Source organism: Salvelinus fontinalis, chromosome 28, assembly GCF_029448725.1.
Source record: "Salvelinus fontinalis isolate EN_2023a chromosome 28, ASM2944872v1, whole genome shotgun sequence".
Classification (NCBI taxonomy): Eukaryota; Metazoa; Chordata; class Actinopteri; order Salmoniformes; family Salmonidae; genus Salvelinus; species Salvelinus fontinalis.
This window is the reverse complement of record NC_074692.1, coordinates 42,242,435-42,262,787: the sequence shown is the minus strand read 5'-3', so window position 1 is coordinate 42,262,787 and position 20,353 is coordinate 42,242,435. Positions and strand designations below refer to the sequence as shown.

Genomic DNA, 20,353 nt, shown 5'->3' with positions numbered 1-20,353 from the left:
TTAAGGATGATTACATTTTTTTTTAAACATATCTACCTAGAGAGTTTTCATCTGTATTTTTCATAGCTGTCTACATACCACCACAGACGAGGCTGGCAGTAATACCGCACTCAATGAGCTGTATACGGCCATAAGCAAACAGGAAAACGCTCATCCAGAGGCGGCGCTCCTAGTGGCCGGGGACTTTAATGCAGGGAAACTTAAATCAGTTATACCTAATTTCTTCTTTTCTTTAGTTTTTTTGTATTTTTCACCCCTTTTTCCTCCCCAATTTCGTGGTATCCAATTGGTAGTTGTTACAGTCTTGTCTCATCGCTGCAACTCCCGTACGGACTCGGGAGAGGCGAAGGTCGAGATCCATGCGTTCTCCGAAACACAACCCAACCAAGCAGCACTGCTTCTTGACACAACGCCCATCCAACCCGGAAGCCAGCCACACCAATGTGTCGGAGGAAACACTGAGGAGTACACCCCATCAGTCACTGGCTTCATCAATAAGTGCATAGAGTACGTCGTCCCCACAGTGACTGTACGTACATACCCCAACCAGAAGCCATGGATTACAGGCAACATTCACACTGAGCTAAAGGGTAGAGCTGCCGCTTTCAAGGAGGGGGGGGGGAGCAGACAATTGTTGTTCAATGGTAAACGGTATTACCCCAATGGACATAAACTGGTTGAATCAACATTGTTTCCACATTACTTCACCCCAACGTTGAATCAACTTGTAAAACTAATTGGATTAGCAAAAAGTCATCAATGTTAGGGCATTTTGTCTTTTTTTGCCCAACTTTTAACCTAAATCCAATGACATGGTGAATTTTGGGAGGGATTTCATGTTGAATTCACGTTAGTTGACAAACAAATGTAAATCAAAACGAGGTATTGAACTGACAACTGTGCACAGTGAGACATCTTCATTCATATAACATATTTGGTCATGTCATCACTAGCCTACATCAGGGTCAGAGGTCAACTCATTGGTCTTGTCACTGAAGTCCAGGATGTCGTTGTTGGCCCAGGCCAGCTCTCTCATGATCGGCCTGTCGTCGACATGCTTGGCCAGCCAGTGGTCACATGGGAAACGGGAATTCTGGTCCATGGTCTCATCTAACACATTGATGTACTCCAGGTGCCAACCTGGGGCAGAACCTGAGAAAAACACAGGTAAGAATGGATTATGTTCTTGCCTCTATACCAATCATCACCAATCAGCTACTTCAAGACTTAGTTTTGTTTTCCCTTGCTGGAAATCCTGTGTACAGAACTGCAGTTGCGAATAAATCAATCAATGAAAAGTGAGAAAGATCCTCTTGTGTACTGTCTCAGTCCATTTAGCCACTGTTACACCACCATCCCCGTTAGTGATGAAACTAAGTGGCATGGCATATGAAAACCTGCTCCTTACCCTTGTTGTCGTGCCACACGCGGATCTTGGACTACTTTCCCAGGATGAGGATGCCTGGGAAGCGGAACACATCTTTTGACTTCCACTCAAACTTGTATCTGCTACCGCCCTCCTTCAGTGCCAGCGTACCAGTGTCCCCGTAATTCCCAAATACCATCTGGAACAAGTTGGCATCAGTGCCTGTGCCTGGAACAAAGGTGGATAGGGGAGATTAAAGGTAGAACTAGGGGGTGCCTGGTGGGTGCAGGAGTTGTTCCCCATGTGGAGTTTTGTTCCCATGTGGAGCTGTTGTGACCTACCTTTGATATCACTTGTCTGGACCTGGATGATGTAGGTGGTCCTCTCCACTTCTCCACCAATAGGACAAACATACCACCAAATTATTATTATCTCATCCACCACCGCTGCCAGCTCACAGATCTTAGTCCTTTTGGGCCCTTTGGTCTTCGACAGCCAGTTCTCATAGGTAAACACAGACACTCCGGCTCCCGAGTGACGCAGCAGTCTAAGGCACTGCATCTCAGCGCAAGAGGTGTCACTACAGTCCCTGGTTCCCTGGTCTCTCATCCGGCCGTGATTGGGAGTCCCATAGGGAGGCGCACAATTGGCCCAACGTCGTCCGGATTTGACTGGGGTAGGCGGTCATTGCAAATAAGAATTTGTTCTTAACTGACTTGCCTGGTTAAATAAATAAAACATCCTCTGTAATCAGGTTACACAGTTATTTTAGTAAATTAGCAGACTCTCATAGCAACTTACAGTAACTGTTTTGAGATAAGGAGGCTGCAAATGAACACATAATGATACAGTATAAGCATGGTAAGTTTGAATCCCAACACGGTTGAGGAACCAGTCGGAGCAACTGCCAGAGCCGTCAATGCAAACAGAGGAGCGATGTCATCTATCTCCAGGTGCCCATCTATCTCCACGTGCCTTCTTGACCTCTCTCAAACATTGGGGGAGGGATACATGGCTTTCATTCTGGATAGAAAAGGACAAGGGCTCCCCCAAGGTTTGAATGATGGTGGTGTCAATAACAAACTAGGGTAGTGTACCCATCATAATCATAATGTGGACATCCCCCAATATTTGTCCCTTAATGTTGGTACAGCCCAATACGAGTCAATCCAGACAACATTGGCTGCAGGTAGCCCAGCGGTTTAGAGCGTTGGGCCAGTACAGTAACCAAAAGGTCGCTGGTTTGAATCCCTGAGCCAACTAGGTGAAAAATTGAATTGCTCCAGTAATTTGCTCTGGATAAGAGCATCTGCTAAATGACTAAAGTGTGAAGACTATAGGCACTCTACTGAATGACAGTATGTTACAGCCTTATTCAAAAATGTATTACATTTTTTTCTTTCTCATCAATCTGCACACAATACCCCACAATGACAAAGCAAAAACAGTTTTTTAGAAAAAAAATCAAATGTATACATTTTTTTTAAAGCTGAAATATCACATTAGCATAAGTATTCAGACCCTTTACTCAGTACTTTGTTGAAGCATCTTTGGCAGCGATTACAGCCTCGAGTCTTGGGTGTGACGCTACAAGCTTGACACACATGTATTTGGGGAGTTTCTCCCATTCATCTCTGCAGATCCTCTCAAGCTCTGTCAGGTTGGATGGGGAGCGTTTCTGCACAGCTATTTTCAGGTCTCTCTAGAGATGTTTGATGGAGTTTAAGTCCGGGCTATGGTTGGGCCACTCAATTAGACTGTCGTGAAGCCACTCCTGCGTTGTCTTGGCTGTGTGCTTAGAGTCATTGTCCTGTTGGAAGGTGAACCTTCGCCCCGTTCTGAGGTCCCGAACGCTCTGGAGCAGGTTTTCATCAAGGATCTCTCTGTACTTTGCTCCGCTCATCTTTCCCTTGATCCTGACTAGTCTTCCAGTCCCTGCCGCTGAAAAACATCCCCACAGCATGATGTTTCCACCACCATGCTTCACTGTAGGGATGGTGGCAGGTTTCCTTCAGACGTGATGTTTAGCAATCAGGACAAATAGCTCAATCTTGGTATCATCAACCAGAGAATCTTGTTTCTCATGGTCTGAGAGTCCTTTAGGTGCCTTTTGGCAAACTCCAAGCGGGCTGTCATGTGCCTTTTACTGAGGAGTGGCTTCCGTCTGGCCACTCTACCTTAAAGGCCCCTGATTGGTGGACAGCGCCCCGCAAACAAAAACATGAAAACCATTTTTAATCAGGCTAATGCGACACGAAAGTCAGAAATAGCGATATAATAAATGCCTTACCTTTGAAGATCTTCATCTTTTTGCAATCCCAAATGTCTCAGTGACACAATGAATGGTCGTTTTGTTCGATAAATTCCTTCTTTATATCCCCAAAATATCCATTTATTTGGCGCATTTGATTCAGAAATACACCAGTTCCAACTCACCCAACATGACTACAAAGTATCTAATAAGTTACCTGTAAACTTGGTACAAACATTTCAAACAACGTTTCTAATCCAACCTCAGGTACCCTAAAATGTAAATAATCGATACAATTTAAGACAGAATAAACAGTTTCCAATACCGGAGAAAAATAATGAGGAGCGCGCTCCTGTTCACGCGCACCAAAAGACTTGAGTCCATCTGAGTGACACATGGAAAGAATAGGACTACTTCTTAATTTCTCAAAAGAAAAACATCGAACAATTTCTAAAGACTGTTGACATTTAGTGGAAGCCATAGGAACTGCAATCTGGGCCCTAATAAATCAGGTTTCCCATAGAAAAGCATTGGAAAACACAATGACCTCAACAAAAAAAGAAACCTAGATGGATTGTGCTTGGGGTTTTGCCTGACAAATCATTTCTGTTATACTCACAGACATTATTTTAACAGTTTTAGAAACTTTAGAGTGTTTTCTATCCAACACTACCATGCATATGCATATCCTCTGGGCCTGAGTAACAGGCAGTTTACTTTGGGCACGCTCTTCATCCAGACGTGAAAATACTGCCCCCTATCCCAAAGAAGTTAAACGCCCCTGATTGCTGGAGTGCTGCAGAGATGGTTGTCCTTCTGGAAGGTTCTCCCATCTCCACAGAGGAAGTCTGGAGCTCTGTCAGAGTGACCATCGGGTTCTTGGTCACATCCTGACCAAGGCCTTTCTCCCCTGAGGCTTGGTGGTTCCAAATGTCTTCCATTTAAGAATGATGGAGGCCACTGTGATCTTGGGGACCTTCAATGCTGCAGAATTGTTTTTGGTACCCTTCCCCAGATCTGTGCCTCGACACAATCCTGTCTCGGAGCTCTACGAACAATTCCTTCGACTTCTTGGCTTGGTTTTGCTCTGACATGCACTGTCAACTGTGGGACCGTATATAGACAGATGTGTGCCTTTCCAAATCATGTCCAATTAATTGAATTTACCACAGGTTGACACCAATAAAGTTGTAGAAACATCTCAAGGATTATCAATGGAAACAGGATGCACTTGAGCTCATTTTCGAGTCTTATAGCAAAGGATGTGAATACTTATGTAAATAAGGTATTTCTGTTTTTTTTACTTTATACATTTGCAAAACAATCTTAAAACCTGTTTTCACTTTGTCATTATGGGGTATTGTGTGAAGATTGATGAGTGATTTAAAAAAAATCTATTTTAGAATAAGGCTGTAACGTAACAAAATGTGGAAAAAGTCAAGAGGTCTGAGTACTTTCAGAATGCACTGTAGATGATCTGGAGGGGAAACATGCTTCTATGTATCCTGTATTGAAGTCCCATTGAGATAGTGGAATCCATTTCAAGGAACCCTTCACCATTCAGCTAGCAGGATATACGCTGCACCGGCAAGATAGAACAGAACACTCCGGTAAGACGAGGGGGGGTGGTCTATGCATATTTGTAAACAACAGCTGGTGCACAAAATCTTATGAAGTCTCTAGATTTTGCCGCCTGAAGTAGAGTATATTGTGATAAATAGCAGACCACACTACTTGCCTAAAGAGTTTCAGTTATACTTTTCGTGGCTGTTTATTTACCACCACAGACAGATGCTGGCACTAAGACCGCACTCAGTCAGCTGTATAAGGAAATAAGCAAACAGGAAACCACTCACCCAGAGGCGGCGCTCCTAGTGGGCGGAGGCTTTAAAGCAGGGAAACTGAAATCAGGTCTACCAAATTTCTATCAACATGTTCTAGATCACCTGTACTCTATACACAGAGACGCGTACAAAGCTCTCCCTTGCCCTCCATTTTGTAAATCCGACCACAACTCTATCCTCCTGATTCCTGCTTACAAGCAAAAATTAATGCAGGAGGCACCAGTGACTCGGTCTATAAAAAAAGTGGTCAGATGAAGCAGATGCTAAACTAAAGGAATGTTTTGCTATCACAGACTGGAACATGTTCCGGGATTCTTCCGATGGCATTGAGGAGTACACCACATCAGTCACTGGCTTTATCAATAAGTGCATCGAGGACGTCGTCCCCACAGTGACTGTACGTACATACCCCAACCAGAAGCCATGGATTACAGGCAACATTCGCACTGAGCTAAAGGGTAGTGCTGCCGCTTTCAAGGTGTGGGACTCTAACCCGGAAGCTTACAAGAAATCCTGCTATGCCCTCCGATGAACCATGAAACAGGCAAAGCGTCAATACAGGGCTAAGATTGACTCATACTACACCGGCTCCGGCGCTCGTCTTATGTGGCAGGGCTTGCAAACTATTACAGACTACAACGGGAAGCACAGCCATGAGCTGCCCAGTGACCAGACCCTACCAGACGAGCTAAATCACTTCTATGTTAGCTTCGAGGCAAGCAACATTGAAGCGTGCATGAGAGCATCAGCTGTTCCGGACGACTGTGTGATCACGCTCTCCGTGGCCGACATGAGTAAGACCTTTAAACAGGTCAACATACACAAGGTTGCGGGGCCAGATGGATTACTAGGGCGTGTGCTGACCAACTGGCAGGTGTCTTCACTGACATTTTCAACATGTCCCTGATTGAGTCGGTAATACCAACCTGTTTCAAGCAGACCACCATAGTCTCTGTGCCAAAGAACACAAAGGCAACCTGCCTAAATGACTACAGACCCGTAGCACTCACGTCCATAGCCATGAAGTGCTTCGAAAGGTTGGTCATGGCTCACATCAACACCATTATCCCAGAAACCCTAGACCCACTCCAATTTGCATACCGCCCAAACAGATCCACAGATGATGCAATCTCTATTGCACTCCACACTGCCCTTTCCCACCTGGACAAAAGGAACACTTATGTGAGAATGCTATTCATTGACTACAGCTCAGCGTTCAACACCATAGTACCCTCAAAGCTCATCACTAAGCTAAGGATCCTGAGACTAAACACCTCCCTCTGCAACTGGATCCTGGACTTCCTGATGTGCTGCCCCCAGGTGGTGCGGGAAGGAAGCAACACATCTGCCACGCTGATCCTCAACACTAGAGCTCCACAGGGGTGCATGCTCAGTCCCCTCCTGTACTCCCTGTTCAGCCACGACTGCATGGCCAGGCACGACTCCAACACCATCATTAAGTTTGCAGACGACACAACAGTGGTAGGCCTGATCACCGACAACGACGAGACAGCCTATAGGGAGGAGGTCAGAGACCTGGACGTGTGGTGCCAGAATAACAACCTATCCCTCAACGTAACCAAGACTAAGGAGATGATTGTGGACAACAGGAAAAGGAGGACCGAGCACTCCCCCATTCTCATCGACGGGGCTGTAGTGGAGCAGGTTGAGAGCTTCAAGTTCCTCGGTGTCCACATCAACAACAAACTAGAATGGCCCAAACACACCAAGACAGTCGTGAAGAGGGCACGACAAAGCCTATTCCCCCTCAGGAAACAAAAAAGATTTGGCATGAGTCCTGAGGTCCTCAAAATGTTCTACAGCTGCACCATCGAGAGCATCCTGACTGGTGGCATCACTGCCTGGTACGGTAATTGCTCGGCCTCTGACCGCAAGGCACTACAGAGGGTAGTGCGACCGGCCCAGTACATCACTGGGGCTAAGCTTCCTGCCATCCAGGACCTCTACACCAGGCGGTGTCAGAGGAAGGCCCTAAAAATTGTCAAAGACCCCAGCCACCCCAGTCATAGACTGTTCTCTCTACTACCGCATGGCAAGCGGTACTGGAGTGCCAAGTCTAGAACAAAAAGGCTTCTCAACAGTTTTTACCCCCAAGCCATAAGACTCCTGAACAGGTAATCAAATGGCTACCCGGACTATTTGCATTCTGTTTGCACTATTTGCACACCTGGCCGAGATCCACCACCTCGATGGAGAACTTATTCACTAGGCCGAGACAAATAGGAAAGGGACCCATGTAGTGAAGTAAAATCAACCTGACTGCTCTTAATCACTATGATGGACTGAGAGAGGCTTTAGGGAATTCAGAAACGGACACACTTTGCATTAATTAGTTAATCTTGTGAAATTACACGGTTTTAGCAATACTGTACTGTCTTTGGTTTTAGTATTCCATGAAAAGACACGGTAACTACATGGTATCTTTGCAACTTGATGTAAAGTGTGACCAAATAATAACACACATACTCTTTCAAACTTTTTGCTGTTGCTCTGACTTGCTGAGTTTGCATTCCCGTGTCTCCCAGGTCTCTGTAGCTGGTGAGAAACACTTTTCTGTCAGCCACTCCTCCGTACGTGTCACCCGTTCTGACAACGTAGTGAACCACCGGCGCCGGCAGGATGGGACCAGAGCTGCACAAACTCCTGGGTCGAGCATTTAGACTATTATTCTGACAATTCACATTCTTAAAATAAAGTGTTGATCCTAACTGACCTAAGCCAGGGAATTTTTACTAGTATTAAATGTCAGGAATTGTGAAAAACTGAGTTTAAATGTATTTGGCTAAGGTGTATGTAAACTTCCTACTTCAACTGTACAACAAACCCTTGAGGTGTCCTTTTTGCTTTTATAAACTGGTGATCAACATAATTAGAGCCGTAAAAATCTATGTTTTGTCATTTCGTGGTATACGGTCTAATATACCACAGCTTTCAGCCAATCAGCATTCAGGGCTCCAACCACCTAGTTTATAACAGACCTATACCACGGGTATGACCAAACATATATTTTTACTGCTCTAATTATGTTGGTAACCAGTTTATAATACAATACAACTTGTATAACAGAATATGCTACTTACATTTAAACATACAGTATTAATTTAGTGACTTCAATTCCTAGTAAAAGGAACAAATATTGGCTGCTTTTGTGTCGCTACAGCATACCAGAGTGCTGCACCGGAATAAGTACGGACTGAATTTAGTGCAACTCAATAACCTTTTCCGTCCTCTATCGTGTCTACTTCGGCAAGAAGATGGTAAGCGCGAATGCAGTGTAACCTGAAAATCTGAAATCATCCGCTTTAATTAACGTTTTCATTTGATCAACTACATGTTTGTTGTGAAGATGAAAGCTTTGAATTATGGCAGACCTCAGTATTTCATGGTGTTAGTTTCATAATCGCTACAAACCCGATTAATGAACTAACGTAACAAACACTTAACGTTAGCTACTGTATGTCGCAGACGCTGAAAGTAGATGTGCATCTTCCAAATATTTTCAATCAGCATCTCAAATTGACTGCTATTATTTTGGTCCCCATAAAGGAAACAATTTTGACAATAGCATTCATTAGAATGTCCATGTCATCCTGCAAAACAAGGAAAGTAGCAAGTTTTCTCAGGTGGAAACAGCTAGCATCTTTCAACATTAGCCTGTTAAAGTTAGCATGTAGTTAAGTATTGTAACGACCCCGGGTTTATAAGCGCGGAAATCGACTGCCGCTTGAGCTTGCTTTTGCGGCACAGTCGATAGCGCCCCGGACTTCGGACTAGAAGGTCGAGGGTTCGAGACCTGCTCTCTGCTGTTTCATTACAATATACAGCCTTCGTATCAGATGTAATGTTTTGAATGAACTGTCAATTTAATTGGTCACCATAAATGTGTTTTCACCTGTTTCACAGACGAAGGGAACGTCATCATTTGGTAAACGTCGCAACAAGACGCATGCCCTGTGTCGTCGGTGCGGCTCCAAGGCATATCACCTTCAAAAGTCCTCCTGCGGAAAGTGTGGCTACCCCGAAAAGCGCAAGAGAAAGTGTGAGTGGCTCTGCTGTTGTCTTGGCAGATAGTTTAGTCAAATTTGATCAGTCAATTTGATCAGTCAGTGCAGTCCATTCATGTTACCAATAGGGACCATCATCAGTCACACTAGCTAGATGGATGCTCCAGGTCATCCTACCAGCGATCTTACCAGAGCTCAACCTGTCACAAGTTTCCAGTGATGCATATGTCAAACAAGCTGAAATATTCCAGATGTCCTCACATGCAATAGTGACGTTTTGCACTTCCAGACTTTTGTTTTGTGGGGGTTTGGTCAAGCTGACCTTGTTGTCATGCTGATGTATGTGTCTGTACAGCGGTTTTGCTCATCATTGATTCTATAACACACGCTCATCCTTAAACTTTTGCAGATAACTGGAGTGCGAAGGCCAAGAGACGCAACACCACCGGGTCTGGCCGTATCAGACACCTGAGGGTTGTCTACCGCAGATTCAGGTGAGTCCAACATCCTCCCTGCAATGAATTTCAGGGCTGATTTGCACAATACATCAGGTGCAAAATGTTTCCTCGGAATAGAAAGATGAGCTGTTCTTTAGGCAGGAGTATGTACCTCCATTTCTCCAAAGCTTGCTATTTTTGTCTGTTGAATGTGAAATTGGTATCATTTTTAACTGCATAGAAGCACCTAATTTGCCCCCCTTTTCTGACCTGCGGAATCAGTTGAGACTAATCTTGTCTGTCCTTAGTTGGCCCTATGCAATGTAACCAATGTGATATCGCTAGCTAGTTTTGCCAAGGTGGATTAGGTTGCTCTGCACAGATGCTTTTTAGTGCTGGGTTGAACCCTCTTAGTTTTGTTGATGTTGAGATATGATTGTCTTATGATACACCAGGAAGGAAGGTGATGTTAGTTTTTTGGGGAGTTGGTGACTGTTAAACTACTCATGAAATGTGTTTTTCTGCGTTATAAATGTCACTGCCATGATTTGACAAGTGCCCATTGCTGTGAGTAACTGAAGTGCTTGCTGACTTTTTACTTTTGATATCGTGAATCCCAAATTGGAATGCTTATTTAACTTGCAGTGCATTCAGAAAGTATTCAGATCCCTTGACTTTTTCTACATTTTGTTACATTGCAGCTAGGGATGCACTGATATTACCTTTTTGGCCGATACCGATAACCAATATTTTCCTTGCCAAATAAAAAGATATCGATAACAGATATTTTAAATTTTAGTGGCCATTTAAGCATTCTAGTACAGTTAAATAGTTAACACAAGAGTAAAACAAGTTATATATCGACATAACCTGAAAGGCCGCTCAACAAGGAAGAAGCCACTGCTCCAAAACCGCCATTAAAAAAGCCAGACTACGGTTTGCAACTGCACATGGGGACAAAGATCATACTTTTTGGAGAAATGTCCTCTGGTCTGATGAAACAAATATAGAACTGTTTGGCCATAATGAACATCGTTATGTTTGGAGGAAAAGGGGGAAGGCTTGCACACATGGATGCAGCGGTCTAAGGCACTGCATCTCAGTGCAAGAGGCGTCACTACAGATCAAGGTTCGAATCCAGGCTGTATCACATCCGGCCATGATTTGGAGTCCCATAGGGCGGCGCACAATTGGTCCGCGATAGGCCGTCATTGTAAATAACGGCCTACCCCGGACAGAACATATTTGTTCTTAACTGACTTGCCTAGTTAAATAAATAAAGGTTACACACACCACACTGACCAGAAAGTTATTTTGTTGGCATTTACGTATGTCCCCATTACCAGTAAAACATAATCAAAAACTACTTCTTTCACTTACTTGCTGTGCTGTTTCGTTGCTCATTTGTTCAGTCTCAACCAGGATTTCATCATACATGTCAAGCAGTGAAGTTTCAGATCTGTCTGTCCGTGGCCTCTCTTTCTCGGTGCGCACTGTCACTGTGTCTGTTTCCATCTTGTCCAGCTGTGTATGTAACATTTCACGTAAACCCTGTTTCTTGACTGCATAGAAGTATTGGTCCTTGTACCTAGCATGGTGGCGACACAGTGAAGAGGCTCAAAGAGAATGCCACAGAATCGCTTGTTCACAGCCTGGAGTACTTTTTAAAGTTTTAACCCCACGGTCTGTGTCAGCAGTTTTGTTGAGCAGGCGTTTCAATGCCATGACAGAGGGTATCACGTCTGCTGCAGACGCAGTTGATGAGTTTATTTCTCCAGTCAGTTGTTTGAATGGCGCTAGGAGTGTGCTCATGTTTCCAAGTTTCAAACATGTTCTCAAAAGCCATTGAAATGGCAGCAACGGTATGAGAACCAGCACATTCTTGAGCATGCAATACGGCATTCCTCAGTACGAAATCCTCATCGACCCACTGTGCTGTCAGACTCAGCATGCTCATGTGGCTGACATCGCTGGCCCAAATGTCAGTTGTGACGCCCATAGCAAGTAGCATAATGAATTCCATTATCTTTTGGTGTTAACAGATTTACACCTTTGAGTTGTCTCGCTGAAATGTTCTTACTCTTTCAAATGACTGCTCAACTTGAACTTGTTTAGTTGTTGTGAGTGCTCTTTTTCGTGGCGTCATTACGTCATCTACTTACATTATATACGTATCCACGTCAGCTTTAAAATCGGTTTTGCACATCGGCGTTAAACAAAAGAATCAGGCTGATGCTGATGTTGGCATTTTTAGTTAATATCGTCCGATTCAGATATGCTCACCGAAATATCGTGCTTCCCTAATTGCAGCCTTATTCTAAATAAGGTCCCTCAGTTGACAGTGCTTGTCAGAGCAAAAACCAAGCCATGAGTTTGAAGGAATTGACCGTAGGGCTCTGAGACAGGATTGTGTCGAGGCACAGATCTGGGGAAGGGTACCAAAAAATGTATTTTGCATTTAAGGTCCCCAAGAACAGTGTCCTCCATCATTCTTAAATGGAAGAAGTTTGGAACCACTAAGACCCTTCGTAGAGCTGGCTGCCCAGCCAAACTGAGCAATCAGGGTAGAACGGTCTTGGTCAGGGAGCAAAGTACAGAGAGATCCTTGGTGAAACCTGCTCCAGAGCGCTCAGGACCTCAGAATGGGGTGACGGTTCACCTTCCAACAGAACAACGACCCTAAGCACACAGCCAAGACAACGCAGGAGTGGCTTCACGACAAGTCTCTGAATATCCTTGAGTGGCCCAGCCAGAGCCCGGACTTGAACCCGATCTAACATCTCTGGAGAGACCTGAAAATAGCTGTACAGCGGTGCTCCCCATCAGCAGAGAAGAATGGGAGAAACTCCCCAAAAGGTGTGCCAAGCTTGTAGCATCATACCCAAGAAGACTCGAAGCTATAATTGCTGCCAAAGGCGCTTCAACAAAGTACTGAGTAAAGGGTCTGAATACTTATGTAAATGTGATATTTATTACATTTTTTGCAAAAACTTTTCAACATGTTTTTGCTTTGTCATTATATGGTATTGTCTGTAGATTGATGAGGGGAAAAAAACAGTTGAATCCATTTTAGAATAAGGCTGTTGTGTTACAAAATGTGGAAAAAGTCTAGGGGTCTGAATACTTTCCCAAATGCACTGTACCTGGCACGAGTAGATGTTGCTATGTATGTTGCTAGTGAAATACCAGACTCTCATCACATTACTCAGACCGAAGACTTGATGTTCGATTCAGTTCAAGTTTTGTCATGTACAGTGAAATGCCTTTCTTGCAAGCTCTTTCCCAACAATGCACTAATCAATATCAGTAGTAATAATTAGAGGTCAACCAATTATGATTTTTCAACACCTATACCGATTTATTAGAACATGAGAACATATGAAAGCTGGTGGTTCCTTTTAACATGAGTCTTCAATATTCCCAGGTAAGAAGTTTTAGGTTGTAGTTATTATAGGAATTATAGGACTATTTCTGTCTATACCATTTGTATTTCATATACCTTTGACTATTGGATGTTCTTATAGGCACTTTAGTATTGCCAGTGTAACAGTATAGCTTCCGTGCCTCTCCTCGCCCCTACCTGGGCTTGAACCAGGAACACATCGACAACAGCAACCCTCGAAGCATCGTTATCCATCGCTCCACAAGAGCCGCGGCCCTTGCAGAGCAAGGGGAACAACTACTCCAAGTCTCAGAGCCAGTGACGTCACCGATTGAAACGCTATTAGCGGGCACCCCGCTAACTAGCTAGCCATTTCACATCGGTTACACCAGCCTAATCTCGGGAGTTGATAGGCTTGAAGTCATAAACAGCTCAATGCTTGAAGCATTGCGAAGAGCTGCTGGCAAACGCACGAAAGTGCTGTTTGAATGAATGCTTACGAGCCTGCTGCTGCCTACTATCGCTCAGTCAGGCTGCTCTATCAAATATCAAATCATAGACTTAATTATAACATAATAACACACAGAAATACAAGCCTTTGGTCATTATTATGGTCGAATCCGGAAACTAAAATTTCGAAAACAAATAGTTTATTCTTTCAGTGACATACGGAACCGTTACGTATTTTATCTAACGGGTGGCATCCCTAAGTCTAAATATTGCTGTTACATTGCACAACCTTCAATGTTATGTCATAATTATGTACAATTCTGGCAAATTAATTACGGCCTTTGTTAGGAAAAAATGGACTTCGCACAGTTCGCAACGAGCCAGGCGGCCCAAACTGCTGCCTATACCCTGACTGCTTGCACGGAACGCAAGAGAAGTGACACAATTTCCCTAATTATAAGATATTTGTGTCAGCGGGCAATATTAACTAAATATGCAGGTTTAAAAAATATATACTTTTGTATTGATTTTAAAGAAAGGCATTGATGTTAATGGTTAGGTTTGGTGCAACGACAGTGCTAAATCATCACCCGTTTGGCGAAGTAGGCTGTAATTCGATGAGAAATTAACGGGGACCGCGTCCATTTATATGCAACGCAGGACACGCTAGATAAACTAGTAATATCATCAACCATGTGTAGTTAACTAGTGAAGATTGATTGTTTTTTATAAGTTTAATGCTAGCTAGCAACTTACATTGGCATCTTGCTGCCCTCGCGTAACAGGTAGTCAGCCTGCCACGCAGGCTCCTCTTGGAGTGCAATGTAAGGCAGGTGGTTAGAGCGTTGGACTAGTAACCGGAAGGTTGCAAAAACGAATCCCCGAGCTGACAAGGTAAAAGGCTGTCGTTCTGCCCCTGAACAAGGCAGTTAACCCACCGTTCATAGGCCGTCATTGAAAATAAGAATGTGTTCTTAACTGACTTACCTAGTTAAATAAAGGTGTAAAAAAAAATAAGAAAAATTATTTTTAAATCGGTGTCCAAAAATATCGATTTCCGATTGTTATGAAAACTTGAAATCGGCACAAATTAATCGTCCATTCCGATTAACCGGTCGGCCTCTAGTAAAAATGTTATACTATAAAGTGAATAGAACAAAAACACACAAGAAATAGATATACAAACAGGAGAATGTAAGTAAGCTCTATACAGGGTCAGTTCCAATATCATATTTACAATGTGCACAGATACTGGATTGGGAACGTAGTATATCCTCCTATGACCAGTGTTAATTCATGCAGAAGTTGAACGTTCCAGGTTATTTCCGATGTGGTAGGCTAGTTATTTGAAAAAATATTTGGATATTGATCTGAAGATTTTAAAGGTGCAGAGTATCAAATATCATATTTTTTATTTAACTTGGCAAGTCAGTTAAGAACAAATTCTTATTTACAATGACGGCCTACCCCGGCCAAACCCTCCCCTAATCCGTTTGACGCTGGGCCAATTGTGCGCCGCCCTATGTGACTCCCGATCGCGGCCAGTTGTGATACAGCCCGGGATCGAACCAGGCTCTGTAGTGACGCCATAGACCGCTGAGCCACTTGGGAGAAAGGAATATTACAATCTTCCTAGCATGTGGTACATGTTCGTAATGGATGGCGTTACCTACCTGTTAAACATTTGAGACCTAGTAAGGGGCACTGTGTGTGTGTACACTGAACAAAAGTATAAACGCATCAATTTAAAAGATTTTATTGAGTTACAGTTCATATAAGGAAAGCAGTCAATTGAAATAAATTCATTAGGCCCTAATCTATGGATTTCACATGACTGGGAATACAGATATGCATCTGTTGGTCACAGATATCTTAAAATAATAAAAGGTTGAGCCGTGGATCAGAAAACCAGTCAGTATCTGGTGACCACCATTTGCCTCATGCAGTGCGACACAACTTTCGCATAGAGTTGATCAGGATGTTGATTGTGGCTTGTGGAATGTCGTCCCACTCCTCTTTAATGGCTGTACGAAGTTGCTGGATATTGGTGGGAACTGGAACACGCTGTCGTACACATCGATCCAGAGCATCCCAAACAAGCTCAATGGGGGACATGTCTGGTGAGTATGCAGGCCAGGGAAGAACTTGGAATATTTTCAGCTTCAAGGAATTGTGTACAGATCCTTGCGACATGGGGCCGTGCATTATCATCCTGAAACATGACGTGATGGCGACAGAGGAATGGCACGACAATGGGCCTCAGGATTTCATCACGGTATCTCTGTGCATTCAACTTGTCATCGATTAAAATGCAGTTGTGTTCGTTTTCCGTAGCTTATGCGTGCCCATACCATAACCCCATGGCCACCATGGGGCTCTTTGTTATGCCATCTGCCCGGTACAGTTGAAATCAGGATTAATCCATGAAGCGCACACTTCTCCAGCATGCCAGTGGCCATCGAAGGTGAGGACGAAGAACACGCAGATGAGTTAACCTGAGATGTTTTTTGACAGTTTGCAGACATTCTTCGGTTATGCAAACTCAGTTTCATCAGTTTCTCCAAAACAACGTTGGATGTGGCTTATGGTAGAGAAAAACATTCAATTCTCTGGCAACAGCTCTGGTGAACATTCCTTCAGTCAGCATGCCAATTGCATGTTTCCTCAACTTGAGACATCTGTGGCATTGTGTTGTGACAAAACTGCACATTTTAGTGTGGTTGTTTATTGTCCCCACCACAAGGTTGCTACCATGTTGTCATGTTGTGTTACTGCCATGCTATGTTTTCTTAGGTCTCTCTTTATGTAGTGTTGTCTCTTTTTGTGATATGTGTTTTGTCTTATTTTTATTTAATGTATTTTTACTTTTAATCCTGTCCCCGCAGGTGGCCTTTTTCCTTTTGGGAGGCCGTCATTGTAAACACAAGAATTTCTTCTTAACCTGTCTCGCCCAGGCGTTCCGCTAGCGGAACTCCTCCCACATTCCACTGAAAGGGCAGAGCGCGAAATTCAAAAAATATTTTATATAAATATTTAACTTTCACACATTAACAAGTCCAATACAGCAAATGAAAGATACACATCTTGTGAATCCAGTCAACATGTCCGATTTTTTAAATGTTTTACAGCGAAAACAGCACGTATATTTATGTTAGCTCACCACCAAATACAAAGAAGGACAGACATTTTTCACAGCACAGGTAGCATGCACAAAGCCAACCTAACTAACCAAGAACCAACCAAACTAACCAAGAAACAACTTCATCAGATGACAGTCATATAACATGTTACACAATAAATCTATGTTTTGTTCGAAAAATGTGCATATTTGAGGTATAAATCAGTTTTACATTGCAGCTACCATCACAGCTACCGTCAAAAATAGCACCGAAGCAGCCAGAGCAATTATAGAGACCAACGTGGAATAACTAAATACTCATCATAAAACATTTCTTAAAAATACACAGCGTACAGCAAATGAAAGACACATATCTTGTGAATCCAGACAATATTTCAGATGTTCTAGGTGTTTTACAGCGAAAACACAATATAGCGTTATATTAGCATACCACAATAGCAAACATCACAACCGCATTGATTCAAGCCAAACATAGCGATTACGTATAAACCACCAAAATATATACATTTTTTCACTAACCTTCTCAGAATTCTTCAGATGACAGTCCTATAACATCATATTACACAATGCATATAGAGTTTGTTCGAAAATGTGCATATTTAGCGGCACAAATCGTGGTTATACAATGAGAAAAGTAGCAAAGCTGCCCAGAAAATGTCAGGAGAAATCTTTGAAGAGGCACCGATTCTAATCAGTAACTATTCCAAAACTTGACTAAAAAATACAGGTTGGACAGCAATTGAAAGACAAATTAGTTCTTAATGCAATCGCTGGGTTACATTTTTAAAATTAACGCTACTTCAAGCATACAGCGTGCGCTAAAGCGAGACCGCACCATAATTCATGGCGGAATTATTATCTGACATTTGTCAACATAAGTACGAATTAACAGCATAAAGACTGCTTACTATTAGCTGAGCTTCCATCAGAATCTTGGGCAAGGTGTCCTTTCTCCAGAACAATCGTCTTTGGGTTGAAAGATGTCCTCTTGTTCGGTCGAAATAGCCGCTAATGTTAGCCACCAACTGGAGAAGTGTCCAACTCGTGAATGCGCATGACAAAGAAATCCCAGAAAATCGCAATAAACTGCTATAAGTCGGTTTAAATTAACTACCTTATGATGTCTTTAACACCTATAACGAATAAAAACATGACCGGAGATATAGAACTACTAAAACGAAAGCGTTTGCAGGACGCCATTGTGATGTCTTCATGCGTCAAGCGCACCGTTGAAAAGGACGGTACTTCCGTTCCACGGTCTATATATAGGGCCCAGATTGCGCAATCCACTCCATTCAAATTCTCACCGCTTACTGACATCTAGAGGAAGACGTATGCAGTGCATGTAGCCCGATGGCTTACGGTTTTAGAAACTAGAGAGTGTTTTCTATCCAATAGTAATAATAATATGCATATTGTACGAGCAAGAATTGAATACGAGGCCGTTTAAATTGGGAACGATTTTCCCCCAAAGTGTAAATAGCGCCCCCTATCATCAACAGGTTAACTGACTTGCCTAGTTAAATAAAAAGTAAAGGTGCACCTGTGTAATGATCATTCTGTTTAATCAACTTCTTGATATGCCGCACCTGTCAGGTGGATGGATTATTTTAGCAAAGGAGAAATGCTCACTAACAGGGATGTAAACAAATCTGAGCGAAAAGTATGCTTTTTTTGTGCGAATGGGAAATTTCTGGGATCTTTTATTTCAGCTCATGAAACATGGGACCAACACTTCTTATGTTGCGTTTTCTATATTTTGTTTTGTATAGTTTACAATTCATTGTCATCCTTCCTCAATGTGTTTTCTCTTGTCTTTTCCAGGAATGGATTCCGTGAGGGAACTGTCCCCAAGCCCAAGAGAGCAGCAGTGGCTGCCTCCAGCTCTTAGACTCTGAGTCTGAAATAAAGTCATCATAAAATGACAACTTCATCGCCTCTCGTCCTCTTTGGTCAGTTATAAGTTATACAATGAAGATAAACAACATTGAAATGTTATCTCTGACAATAACCCTAGCAGCAACCAGTAAGTCATAGGACTTTCAGTTGTATCACTAGAACTTGTTTGATGGAAGGGTTTTCCTCCAACCAGCAGAGGGACACATTTCTCCATGGTTCTTTGTTTCTAGAAGATCAACAAAACACAAAAACATCTGAAATAATCCACTGTTATACTAAACAATTTTCTGCCTTTTGAAGTATAACAGTTAAAAGCATAATTTTTTTTAGGGAGTCACAATATTGTGTTTTGACAAAGGAGACACGAGGGATGGAAGAAACATAGATATTTAGCAGTTCTATCAAGAAATATATTTCCCACAACTCAAACTACTAGATGAGATGTAAAAATGACATTGGTCTCAGTGACTCCATGGAGAGAGACTAACTCCTATGGTAACCAGTAGTCTGATTCAATACATTTATTACAAATCACTATGTTTGTCAGTAAATTCAAAGAGTTTCACTATGGCTGCTATCCAGACGGTGATCCTTGTGGTTAACCAAACATTATGCTGTGTCCATTTTTAATAGGCCCAAACCTATACATCCTCTATAGCAAGGATGGGCAGCTCCTGTCCTCGGGGGCCTGATTGGTGTCACACTTTTGCCTGAGCCCCAGCTAACACACCTGACTCCAATATTCAACTAATCATGATCTTCAGTTTAGAATGCAGTTAGTTTAATCAGCGGTGTTTTGCTATGGATGGGGTATAAAAGTGAAACCTCTTCGGCCCCTGAGGGCTAGAGTTGCATTTCCTTGCTCTATAGCTCACAGGTGACACTGTCAGTTTGCCAGAGCAGATGTCCATTAGGTTTTCCTGCATGGCTACTCGTGTGAGTGTCTCAAAGCAATGTTTATGGCCTCTTCCTTTCACTGAACATGATCACTAGAAGAAATTAAGTCCATGTAACAAGACATTTATTTGGCTTTCATTTATCATAGATGAAGCCAACCTTAATGGCTCTTTTCGTATCTACATATCAACAGTGTTTTAGTGTAAAGGTAGAGTTGAAGTGGAAGTTTACATACACCTTAGCCAAATCCATTTAAACTCAGTTTTTCACAATTCCTAACATTTAATCCAAGTAAAAATTCCCTGTTTTAGGTCAGTTAGGATCACCACTTTATTTTAAGAATGTGAAATGCCAGAATAATAGTAGAGAGAATGATTTATTCCAGCGTTTATTTATTTCATCACAATCCCAGTGGGTCAGAAGTTTACATACACTCAATTAGTATTTGCTAGCATTGCCTTTAAATTGTTTAACTTGGGTCAAACGTTTCGGGTAGCCTTCCACAAGCTTCCCACAATAAGTTGGGTGAATTTTGGCCCATTCCTCCTGACAGAGCTGGTGTAACTGGGTCAGGTTTGTAGTCCTCCTTGCATAGTCCTCCTTGTAGTCCTCCTACATGCTTTTTCAGTTCTGCCCACAGATTTTCTATAGGATTGAGGATTG

General features: G+C 42.7%; 1 protein-coding gene across 1 annotated transcript; it reads left to right on the top strand.

Annotated features, from left to right (window-relative positions):
- The first annotated feature begins 8,642 nt into the window (after window positions 1-8,642).
- Window positions 8,643-18,822, top strand: LOC129826723 (60S ribosomal protein L37-like). Its single transcript, XM_055887745.1, has 4 exons — window positions 8,643-8,739; window positions 9,386-9,521; window positions 9,896-9,980; window positions 18,719-18,822. The coding sequence occupies exons 1-4, from the start codon at window positions 8,737-8,739 to the stop codon at window positions 18,783-18,785; spliced, it is 291 nt and encodes a 96-aa protein (XP_055743720.1). The 5' UTR covers window positions 8,643-8,736; the 3' UTR covers window positions 18,786-18,822.
- The last annotated feature ends 1,531 nt before the right edge of the window (window positions 18,823-20,353 follow it).

Coding starts and splice junctions, on each gene's coding strand:
- LOC129826723 (XM_055887745.1), top strand. Junction 9,522..9,895: donor CGAAAAGCGCAAGAGAAAGT/GTGAGTGGCTCT, acceptor AAACTTTTGCAG/ATAACTGGAGTGCGAAGGCC. Junction 9,981..18,718: donor GTTGTCTACCGCAGATTCAG/GTGAGTCCAACA, acceptor TGTCTTTTCCAG/GAATGGATTCCGTGAGGGAA.